The sequence below is a fragment of the Limanda limanda genome, chromosome 11 (genome assembly GCF_963576545.1).
Source record: "Limanda limanda chromosome 11, fLimLim1.1, whole genome shotgun sequence".
Classification (NCBI taxonomy): domain Eukaryota; kingdom Metazoa; phylum Chordata; class Actinopteri; order Pleuronectiformes; family Pleuronectidae; genus Limanda; species Limanda limanda.
In genome coordinates this window covers 11642577-11655375 of record NC_083646.1, presented here as the reverse complement: position 1 = coordinate 11655375, position 12799 = coordinate 11642577, and the positions used below count along the sequence as shown (strand labels likewise).

General features: G+C 42.6%; 1 protein-coding gene across 1 annotated transcript; it reads right to left on the bottom strand.

Annotated features, from left to right (window-relative positions):
- Window positions 1–1531: 1531 nt before the first annotated feature.
- uts2r3 (urotensin-2 receptor 3) lies at window positions 1532–2680 on the bottom strand. The gene has a single exon (XM_061081947.1). The coding sequence runs from the start codon at window positions 2678–2680 to the stop codon at window positions 1532–1534; it is 1149 nt and encodes a 382-aa protein (XP_060937930.1).
- Window positions 2681–12799: the final 10119 nt, after the last annotated feature.

The window sequence follows — 12799 nt, the reverse complement described above, 5'->3', positions numbered from 1 at the left end:
ATCTTTCCCAATTTTTATATACATATTATATAATCTGCTGATAAACCGATATCGGAAGTTTTCTACACCTTAATATTGGTGAGCAGTTTATCGCAAACTCTCCATCAGTCGGGCTCTAAAACAAATCCCTTTTTTTCAGAGTGCATCACATGGAAAATCACAATCAGGACCTTAAACCCAGACGCCTCAAGTATACCCCCCCCACCGATTTTGTCCAGTCTCCCCATCCCTCTATGTCAAACACCAGTATTTGCTCATCTGCGTCAAAGAGCAGCAGGGTTTGTGATACAGTACAGTGAAGCCTTTGAGTCAGACAGGCAGACACAGACTGTTGCTACAGGGATACACACAGAAACAGACACACAAGAGCTGGGAAGATCCACTTGAGCTGCTAACACACACATACTCTCTTACACACACACACACACACACACACACACACACACACACACACACACACACAAACACACAAACTCTCACGTATACACACAGAAGTATGAATGCAATTTACAAGACGTTTCCATTTAGATATCTTGTTCTTTTGCGCAAGGCCAAACTATAGTTAAAGATCCATCAACACAGTGTATTACAGAAAACATAGTTTTTATTCAAGGCTGTATATTATGCATTATTATAAACATCAGTTACAGTCAATACAAGGGGAGGCCATGTAAAACACCATTCATAATAACCAAATTGGCAAACCCAACATGCAGGTTGTGATAATATAAACTTATATTGTTTTATATGAGTCAGGGGAAGCAAATCAAGAATGTTGACCTGCTCCAACATGTGTCAACAAACGGTGTCTGAGAAAAATGTCTCAACGAGGTCCGGACCAGTTACAACCAGTCGTTCTCTGATTGTTCTCTGGAAATGAGCTGAAGTGCGTCATGGTTTTACTGGAAATGCTTGTGCATGTGCAACATATGACATAATCTGTCCTTAGTATCTTTTAGCACCGATTTGCTTAAAGGACAAAATATATTTTTACAAAATAAAAAACCCTCTCTACTCTTAGATCTTTCAGTTTAGGGTTAAATTATTGTAGGCTCCACTTCTGTTAAAAGTGAGATTTCCATAGTCATAAAATATAATCTCAATAAGACATTTAAAACCAAATGATCAACATGTAAATTCACAGCAAGTTGAGACATTATTTGATATGAACACCGATGATTTTGATAAAATAGGTGACACACTGAGATTGTCGTCTTTTTCTGGTAAACCCATCTAACCTCCAAATAGGAAATATTGTCCACTCATAAAGCTTTTATGCACTGGCAAACAAAACAAAGATAGTTAACATTTAATCTCTTAATAAAATATTTATTTCTGTTCTCAAAGCATTTTACAAAGTGCTATCATTTGCTTGTTATCATTGTTTCCTTGGCTGATTCTAAATCAATCGTCTTTGCACTAATAAATTCATAAAGCCTTTGTGTACATCACCTTTTCATACATTTGCATACTGTTAGATACACGTACACACTCACATTATTATCTGTGCCGTCGACAGACTGACATCACACTACTGCAGTGGACTGCTCTTGCGGCAGAGCTGATTTGATGATGTCAGCGTCTGCCTGTTGCGTTTTCGCTTTCCTGTCAATAGTGTGTAGAAGAACGGATTCACACAAGAGTTTCCATAGGTCAGACCCGTCAGGATGCGATTCACTGTCACCTGCGTCCCCACCGGGACTGTCCGCAGCATGTCGGGCTGGTACAGCGGCAGCAGCTGCCAGATCCAGAAAGGGAGAAAACAGGCCCAGAAGGCCAGAACGATACCCAGGATGAGGAGCAGGACTTTGGGTTTGGGAGCACGGGGGGGACAAGAGGTGCTGCTCCCATTGGCCCAGGCCGGCTTGGTCTGAGACACCCAGTACAGCCGGCCCAGGGTGGCATAGAGGGCTCCGATGGCCAGCCCAGGACCGAGGATGCTTGTGCAGAACAGCACACTCAGATAGGCTTTGGAGCTCTGCTCGTCCCAGGCCGGCACACACAGCTGGCCCTCCTGGTTCTCCCCATCCTCCAGGTGCAGGGTGATAATCATGGGCAGGCTCAGAGCCACAGCCAGTCCCCAGGCCAGGCCCACACGCAGCAGGCCGGAGGAGTTGGAGGAGGAGGTGTGCAAGGGGTGAGCCACAGCCCGGTAGCGGTCCAGACTCATGGCGGTAAGAGTAAAGATGGAGGCGTGCATGGTGAGGAGGTCCAGGCTCAGGAGGAGGCGGCAGCCCGGCTCACCGAAGGCCCAGCCAGACGCCAGGCTGTCGTACACGATGAAGGGGGCGGTGAAAAGGTAGAGCAGGTCGGCAAGTGCGAGGCTCAGCACCTGGAGGTGAAGAGAGGAGGAGGAGGAAGAAGAAGACGAGATGGGGGAGGTGGAGGGGGAGGAGGCATTGGCGAGACAGAATGGTAAAGGTACTCTCATCAGGCAGCAGCATGGCCCTGCTGCGCGTCTCCTCTTGCTCCTCTTGCGCCTCAGAAGGAGGCCTAACGTGTACAGGTTTCCTGTGATGCCCAGCAAGGAGAGGAGGGAGAGGAGGGAGCAGAAGAGAGCGGTGGATGCCAGGCTGGGTGATGGAGAGAGGGAGGGAGACGGGGAAGGAGTTATCGAGACATTGGGGGTGATGGGGAAGGTGTATGGGGAGGGTGGAGGCAAAGAACCTGAGAAGTCCATAATGTGAAGCTTTAAAGTTATAAGGAACGTAGCGATGGAGTTTAAAGCTCAATCTGTTTCAGATTCAGTTTCAGCAGAGAGAGAAAGGAGAGGAAAGAAAGAAAGAGAAAGGAAAAAGGTGGAGAGGACAACAAAGGGACAATTTGTTAGTTTTATCACTATTTTCCACTTTGTCGTATTTTCTGGCGATTTTATTTATTTGACACAAGGATGAAGGAAACTGATGCTTTGAGATGACTGACCTGTGATTTATGTGCAGTATATTTGGTGACACCAGATAAAGTAAATACAGTCGTATAAACACGTAGAAATGAACAATGTCAGCGAAACCAGGGATGGTTTATGTTTGAGCAGAAAACTGTCCCGGCTGCCACAGCCTTCACACTTTTATAGTTTAACAAGGAGCCGAGCGAGGCTGTTCGGGTTCTAGTAAAATAATTGGATTTTCAGAGTAGGAGGGCTCGGTTGTGAAGGTTGTAAATCTGGACTCAAACCTCCCAAAGGCTGGTTCCTCCTTAGGTCAGCCACTGGGCAACAATTAGTCTAAGTGGGACACCAAGATGTCGTAAAAGTAAAACGGCCCAAAAGTCGGTTTGTCAAGTTTTACTTAATCTTTCTTTGGTTTGTTGTTTGGATGCGGATCTGTGACTCTCTCCTGGCTCTGTCATGCAGTTCAGTCACAAGAATAAACTGAAATTGATCCATTTAAACTTTGCTGCTCCAGAAGAAGAGACAACATGTTCTACCTTATCTTTCCTGACATTGTTCTGTGACAGGAGTCTTATAGTTTTCGTCCATGACGGATGGGTTTCTGCAGTAATGTTATCTGCAGGAACATCAAAGTGGACGCGGGGAGTCTGACAGGAACGGCCTGTATGACACATGGTGGCCCCGGCGGCTCCGGGGTTAAGAGCTCCTGTTGAACTGTGGAGGCGCAGCTGATCACCCGCGGTGCTGCGCGCCTCCGTACGTTACCGGCTCCCCTCTAAATAACAGACTTATATTCATGACAGGACCCTTTGAAGCTGGGAGTCGGTGCAGAGGAGGATTTTCCTTTATTTAGATTTATTCAGCTGAATTCTTATAATAATAAACGGTGGGATTGTCTTTGATGCAAATGGGTAAACGTGTTTAACTATGCACTTTTAAAATGGATAAATATTTTTAACAAAGGGCGACAATCCCAAAAAGTTAAATAACTCCTCAGTAAAATGAGTCATATTTGATAACACACATTTAAAGACCTCACTGTGAAATTAAATTGAAGGTCACTTTCAATATTAAGCCAATATATGGATCCACACACTTTATATGCCTTGAGAATATTGGTTTATAGTCTACATCACATTATAACTTGTATTGAGGTATGTCAAAATATTATAAGCCACTATTGCAAAACGTTACAATAATTTGAGGCCTATGTTTACGCTTATGAAAAATAACTATCTGCATAGGCCTAGAATCCACACAGTATTTATATAGAACTATAACCATTATTCCCCCATATATATTTTTTATTTCTTTAACTTACCCTAGAACAGCTTCATCCCAGATGCTGCTGTTGAGATAATGTTCCATGCATTTGTTCGGAGGAAAAGTTCCATTTCCATTTTCAAACGCTCATGCTTTGTTGTGAAACCCCTCTGACCTCTTCAGGCACAAAGTGTGTAGGATCGGTGGTCTTCAGCAGGAGGAGGTGATGAAGTCTGAAGGTGATAATCTTCCTCAGAACTTTCGCTGATCTGATCTCCGCTGTGTGTCCCGTCCCGTCCTCAGTGCAGCTCTGCCTCCTCGGCTCAGGGCTGGATGTGTCTGAGTCGACGGGAGAGGGGTGAGTGTGAGAGGGGGGGGGGAGTGGGTGGGATGGGATGCTGAGGGAGGGGGTCTCATCCCGCACCGGACTGATTAATAATTTTAAGTTGTGTTGGCCTGATCTGGGGTCCAGGGCCCCCCCACAGAGTGAGTTATTGTTTATTTTTGTCCATTTGTTGAAAGCACCACAGCACCAGAATATATAACAATATCCTTCAAAATTATAGATTCCACTCTCCGGCAATTAATAATGGTAAGAAATATATTGGAACTGTCTATTTTGGCCTTTGTGGTGAAATGAGTTTGAGAACTTCTGAGAATCGACGTGGATGACAAACAGGTTCCTTTCTACAAACATCCTCTTTAGCTTAATTGCTGTTTTCTCATTTCAGTTGCTTTTGAATTATGACAAAAAAAATGGCCACAGCTGTGCTGAATAGTGGAATACGAATTTAAAACAGGTTAAGTTAATATTTGTGTCGGTTTTTATATGTATTTATATTTTATAGCTACATTTAGGGGGATTTACAATAAGTTTTTATCATGTTGTTTGACGACTCTCGAATGGTTTCAATACCTTTTTAACCAAACATAAATCTCGCACGGCCGAGACTTTCCACGAAAGTCAAGAACCGACCATAAATGGTATCACAACGTCATATTCTGGCAAATAATCAGATGCTGTATAAGTCCGATATGTTCACTGCAGTAAGGTTTAAAAGTGACCAATTTATTGTGATGGAATTATGAAACCAGGGTGTTTAAAAATATAAAGAGAGGGAACAAGGTATATTCAGTAATAACCCTTGAGATGCACTGCAAAAGGCTGTAATGATGATTTATATTAAAACAAGAGGCTGTAGTGAAGAAGCAAAACTGTAAAATGCAAAACTAAAAGAAAAGGCTTTATGGTTTCCTTGTTTTTACAACTGACTTATACAATTTATTTCTATTTGTAATCCTGTTACAAAGCAGTTGGCAAAACGAAACCGAATTTATTGTACAGAAAGAATGTGAGCATTACACAAGTCTCAGGGACAACAGCACATCAGTGAGTGTGAGAGGTGAAGACCTGGGCGGCTCCATCAGTGGCACAATGATAAGTGAGATGAGGTTTCATAGAAATGTGTTTTTCTTTAATCTACAATCACTTAAATTGTTAAAACGTAGGGAGAAAGCCGGGGTCACTATATACTCGATTAGTGAGTCAAGAGTCTTCAGTCAGGAACCATGTCCTGTGGTATTTCACTTAGCTCTCTGTGAGTATGGATGTAATTCTCTACTGGATACCTGAAATATGTAAGCACACACGTGAAACTACTCGTTGATTCTTGCAGTGTAATTGAATTTGGACGTCAAGAGTTCGGACTCCATGAGCAGAGCAGAGAGACAAACCTCCCAGCTGATTTTCTGTCATATCATGACGCACTGACATAACTAATGGAGTTCAACCCTGACCCAACGTCAATACCACGTCAGCTCATGTTCAAACACAGTGTCCCACCCCCCCAACCCCCCCCCATTCATACAATGACTGTGTTTAAATTATAGAGGAAATTAATTATCCAGTGCACTCGCCTGAATCAACATTTTTCCATGTCAGAGAAAAGTTGAGCTGGTAGTTCTAATAAGTGGCCGGACTTTAAAGCTCCCACAACATCACTGAACAAACGGTTCTTTCAGGAGTTATCAGAAGCAACTTACAGTTGCCTGTTATCCACTGAGTTGTTTTTGGCCCGGACGTCCCAGAGCCCACAGCTGCGGTTTGCCAGCTTCAAGAGGCTGAACAACTTGGAAATAATTTAGTTGTGACCTGCCAGTAAAATGTGAAGGCTGGACGCCTCACTCTGGTGGTGGGGAGTCCGTGTTGGCTGCTTCATACATGTGCTGGCGTATGTAAGATAGACAGAGACAGGCAGTAAAGACGAAAGAGGGGCTGGGGGGGAATGGGGGGACATACCTATCCCCACGGGGTGTGAGGAATTTGAACAAATACCTGGCACAGGCATGCCAAAATAGGAGCGGGGGGAGACGACCACGGAAGCATGAGAAACCCGGGCTCATAGGAGGAGATGGACAGGTAGAACCAGGCGAATGGAAACAGAGAAGATGGATTTAATGAGATGATATCATGTGCTCGCTAGGTATCACATTCTTATAGAAGTGGGGGGGGGGAAAGGAGCAAGATGATTATCAACTGTAAAACCAGACATTTGGAAACGAATAATGCTCAACCTCAACACGCAACCGTGGAAAAAAAGGGAGAAAGAAAAACAAGCTGGGCGAAAGACAACTGCAAGGTCTGAGCTCTGTTCTTGTTTATTCGTCTTTGTCCGAACGCATCAATCTCCGTCTCTGTGCAGACACATTATATAATTGTTTAATTACATTTACCTGAGCTGTGTGGGCTGTGTTCCAGTGCTTTGACCTCCATGTGGTTCTCCTCATTAATTAGTCTGCGTCAATTTCAAAGTATATGCTAATGTGGAAGGTAACATTGAAAGATCACTTATGAGCTCCTTTGCTTTTCTGTGCTGTCATTATGACGAGCAGATCGAATAACAACTGGGTCAGTGATCGTGGCCGTAAATTTCACAACTACAGGATTTTATATGAAAAGTTGCCCATTCCTAATTTCTTAAGACTTAGGTGATTTATTTAAATTACTTGTTTGGTGTTTGGTGTAAATATAGAAGGGAACTCAGAGAGAGCGATACCTCCACCAAGACTTACACCTTCTTTCCCCATGTTAAAGAAAGCAACATCCTCCTGTCTTCTTATTTGATGGGTTCTTCCTCAGGTCTCATCCCACACCTCCACAAAATTTCATGGAAATCAGTTCAGTAGTTTTTGCATAATCCTGCTAACAAACAAATAAACAAACAGAGGAATATGTTAAATCCACTTGATCAGAATCAGAAGGTATTTATTGCCAAGTAGGTTTACACCTACCTGGAATTTGCTCTTATTTTTTTTTTTTTCAGAATGTAATTATGATCCGCCCCTTAATGTAAACACTCATCTATTCCAGCCCTCTAAATACTAAATGTCTGAAACTGAGAGGTTGCAATTCGCATCTGACCCATATCACATCCTTCACCCAGGTTTTGTGGTACTCCACTGAGTCTTTATGTCCTGCTGACAAACAGACAAACAAACTCTTGACGGAGGTACAAAATATTCAGTTTGCTTTCACAAAAAACTAAGAACAGAACATTATCAGCTGGAACAAGGAATTTTGTAATTTTTGCTTGAAAAATGTCTTGAATGATTAATAATTACATTTGTGCCTGATCATTTTTCTGTTGCTCTGCTAATCGACTATTCAATTAATCGAATAACCATTTCAGATCCACTGTCTATACATTCATTAACTGTCAGATTGTTTTATTTATTGGAGAGAAAAGAGAAAGAAGTTGGTCTCTTGCTCCATCACAGTGGAAAACAGCAGCAAAGCACGACTATATCAGTGATTGGATAATAGCTCCCCAATAAACGTATGTCATCATCATAACGTCCACTTCACATCCCACCACATGTTTTGTGTTATATTCTGGGGTTTCTGCTCCTCAACTGTGACGACATCATGGGGCCGAACGGTCCCTGAGATGTCTTTGTGCTACTGGGAGTTCACCAGAGGTTGAGCGTGTAAAAACAAAATGGAGCTTGAGCTCAACGCTGGCGCTCCCTTGAAAAAACAGCCATTATTATTCTGTGTATCTTCATCTGTTGATGCAGCGCGGCCAACAGAAGGGGCTGTAACGTGTCTAATCAGTGGGTAGTCACAGCATGACAAACAGCCGCCCCATAAACACTAACAGCTCCCTAACCTTTTCCTGGCCGTCCTTGCTGTCTTTGTTCATTACATTAATTAGCTTATCCAATCCCGAGCGAGCTGACTGACAAACTGCCCGAGCGCAGCCCGTCCTCTGGATCATAGTCTTGATTAAATGGGCGGACGTTTTTCGTGTGTGTGTGACGAATGGTTAGTGGAGCCGGCTGATTCACAACTTGTGATGAGTTATTGATTCCCTCCCCCACCCCCACCCCCCAGTTCTGCTGCCTGTCTGTGTTTACAGATGTGCATCAAACTTCTGCTATGCCCTCAATAGCCTATAAGAGTTTATACAGCGCTGTGAGTACTACCTGGCTATTAGTCTGGGTACACACCAGGATTTCATTATGCATTTATTTATGTGTTTATAAACTCATAATTTACATGCCACATCTGCTTTTTGAAGAAAACGTTAGAAAGACCTCTAAAAAGCTTAAGTCATCAAATTTTTGACAAAAATTCTACTTTGTTCGATTCCTTGTTGATATTAAATTAAAGAAACTGGCAAAAACTCACTTGTGGAAATGTGAAAAATTGTCATTCTTTGCAGTTTATTGAAATTCTGCAGTTCAAACATTTGGTCAGTAAATGAATCGATACCTGCAGCCTGAGAAAATGCCAACGTAAGTCTGATGTCCATGCACCCATGGCCTGCTGCAGCTGCAGATCTGTTTCCCTGTGCCTGATATCAAGTTTGTAGTGAGTGCACGCTCTCGATGCCTTGTCTGTGTGTCGAGGAACTTTCTTCTGCGTTGGCCCCCAAATTGCAGACTCCACACATTGAACCAATATGCGTTTACCCGTGAATTCACAGAGCATTAGATTTGGCCCCTCTGTGACCATGACACAATCTGGAAACCGTTATAAGACACTGCGCCCGCAGATTGACGCCCCGTCTGCAGAAATCAGATCAGCCTCTCACAGGCCCACATGCCAAGTTATCCCAGCCGCAGCATCTACACCAGGCCAGCAGGGAGGTGAACTCTTCACCAGCAAGATGTCTAGTGTTGCCCTTTCAATTACTTTACTTTAAAAGCTAAAACTAAGTGATGAGTCAGAGTGTAAAGGGACTAAAATCACACGTTTGCTTTATACAAATCTCTCTCATTGATGCTAATGAGAACTTAAACTTCATCTTTGATAAAACCAAACGTGTGAGCAGATATTCTGTTTCTCTTGTCATCTGTGTTCAGCATCTCTCAAGTCATAAAACACCTGAAGGTGTGAAGCTTGTTTCCTTTAGTGTCGGCACAGCTGCTCACTTTAAACCCTGGTTTGTCATTAGGTGACCAGGTGTATAGCCTCTGGTCACTGGCAGCTAACCACTACTTCACTTCACTTTCAAGTCCTAATTTGAAGCACAGATTTTTTACTACAGGGTCACTATGGGCTGCAAAAATTGTTCCAACCTGCCCACTGCTGGCTAAGAATCAGTATTGCATCCCTACATATACACAATTACACTGTGCTCCAATGAGGGTCTTTGACTTGAACCTGGAGAAACCATGACCCCCCCCCCTCCTTCTCACGCTACCTCCCTGCTGCAGATGTTCCTTCTAATTTATTGTAACTGAAGTAAATTTTCCTAAGTGACTGCTTGACATGAAATGATTCATCATAAATATCACTGCATGAAAAATATGAACAGTGGAAATGTTGGCTCGAGCTGCTATAGAAATGAACGCTGCTGCTGGTTTTCTGCATCATTACCGGTTGAACAAGTAAAAAGGAAACTTCTGTCCCAGATGCACAGAAATCTCCTGGTTTGTTCAAGTCCAAAACGGCTGCAGCAGTTTACCACAAGCAAGTCGGCCTTTATTTACATGAGGCCCAGCTGTAAACACAGGTTATTATATTTGTAAAGCACTTCAGAGTAGAAGTGATTGTAAAAACTAACTCAGGAAGTGAGATGGATAGAAAGAGATGGTAACATTAGCGAGAATCTATAGCTTTAAAGCGATATAATGTGTTTCTAGCTATTCCGAATTCCTGCATGTTGCGTTATGTGACTGGTTTTGAGAGTTAAGTCAAATGGCTGCACACTGTGTGTTTGTAAGAACATGCAGGTCCCTGTTAAAGCGTGTTGGTTTATCCTTTAAGAGAAGAAGAGCCGAACTCAGTCTGCTCAATTAAGTATTTATTTAGAAAGCAATGAACAGGTTACAGCAAAGCAATGGGCTTCCAGTACATTAGTTGTATCAGAGCGCGCTGAACATCCAGCGCCTGTCTATTTTATTGCAGTAGATCTTCGTTCCTCCTCCTCGGAAGTGCGCAGGCGTAATCCATCCTCCTGGCTTTTGGAATACGGAAGTGAACAGGAAGACACTCCCAATGACGCTATAGTTGCTCGGCAACCTGTTTACTTCATGAAAGGCCTTTACTCAGCAGATGCCATGACGGGCAAAAGAATATTATCAATTGGAGAAAAGATTATTATGTTTTCTGCTTCATCAAAACAATCCTGACTGTAAACATTTGGATCCTCGAAACCAAAGCAACATACAACATTAAGTCAACAATGTCACTCTGTCTGACCTCCAGGACTTTATCAGACAGCTCCTGGAACTCTATATGATGTAGAATGAATCCAAGGGAATTCTTTAATATCAAAAGTTAAGTATGAGAACAAGTAAAAGATTCATTCTTAATTTGTAGATTAAACCCTAGGAAGGAAAAGGTTATAATTAAATCATTTGTACCAATGCCTAATATCTAGCTAAAACTGTCTCTAGCTTTATTGTTAAGAGTTCAGTCAGACCAGACTATAGTTAAAAGTTTGAAATCCCAACATCCCCCGCTGTGGTTAAACCAGTGGATGTTGCAGTTTGTGGTTGGTGCATTAAACCCTAACGCACAGTGGACAAAAAACAACCCAGGAGAGCAGAAACAGTTTGTCTCACATCTTTAACAGAAGTGACCATAGAGAGATCGATTGTGTATCTTTTCTCCTCTTCACTTGATCTTCTTTAATAATATTCTCCTGGTTCTTGTTAAACCTCCATTTCTTCCGGATTATTCACAGAGACAGACATGATCCCTTCTGATCATCTCTCTCTCTCTCTCTCTCTCTCTCTCTCTCTCTCTCTCTCTCTCTCTCTCTCTCTCTCTGCCGCCCCGCCCCTACCTCACAGTTTTCCACTGGTCAATTACTATTAGTGTTTTTACACAAACACTTATGCACAGGTCGCCCAGCTGTACGTGTCATCTCTATGGCATTGATCAGGTTTATTGTCTTGTCAAAATATTTTGTGCACGATCAGACTGAGATCACAGTGTACATGTTGTCGTAGTGATTCACTCAATATATGGTTCTGAGTGTTTACATGCTTGTGTTGTTGGATGCAGCTGATTGTTGTGGCTGCTGCATTGTGTCCCGTCTTCACTGTTTGTCCTCTGTCCTCAATCTCATCCTTATTCCCATAGAATGAGCTCATGACATCATAGGTCATTTCTTGGGCGCCTTGACTGAGATTAAATCAGATTAAGTATGAGTAAACACACACTGACGCTTTCTCTCTTCTTCTCTCCCGCTCTCTCTCTCTCTCACACACACACACACACACACACACACACACACACACCACACACACACACACACACACACACACACACACACACACACACACACACACACACACACACACACACACACACACACACACACACACACACAAACACGGTTAATGGTCATTTTGTCTGTGTCCCACATTTACTTTCAAATTTAAATTGGCTTTACTGGCTTTACTATGATAAAGGATAGTGCACACAAACACGCACAAAATTCACTGGATAATTTGAATATAATACAATATAATCTAATTTTTCTGAATGATTTTACAACAAACATATATGACTTTAATTTCAATTGTATAGGTTAACAGGTGAAGATATCTCTTATTAACCCAGAATATGTATACAGACACATTTATGCAACGATTATTATTCAACTAGGTACCGCAATTATTATATATTTTAGTAGCTTTCCCTCTTTTTAAAAGTCAATCTCTGGGAGAAGTTGTTCATTAATGAGAAGGCAGGTTCTTATACGAGATCTGATTAGAAGTGTTATTGATATTGCATATGTTTTGTGTCTGTGACTTTCCATTTCTCTGCACTATACTTTTGGATTCGATAGTGATTTGATGTCGTCGAAAACCTGGGGCCCTTAAATTCAACTAATTCGTGTGACACTTTTGACCAAAGTATTTATAAAAGAATAAAGTGCGAAGTTTTTTATAAATAGATTAATCGAGTAATCACGTCGCTATTTGTCCTATAAACTGTGATTAAACTCGGATGAAGCTCTGTGAGAAATGACAAGGTCACTGGCGGTCCGGAGAGGCGCGTGCACGTCTCCCAGCAGAGGGCACATGTCACAGGCGACGTGAACGCGCTCATCCAGCGCCTCGGGCTCGCGCACAGTTGACAGCAGCGCCAGCATGGGACAGATCGCGCACGGTTTCTAATCAGTC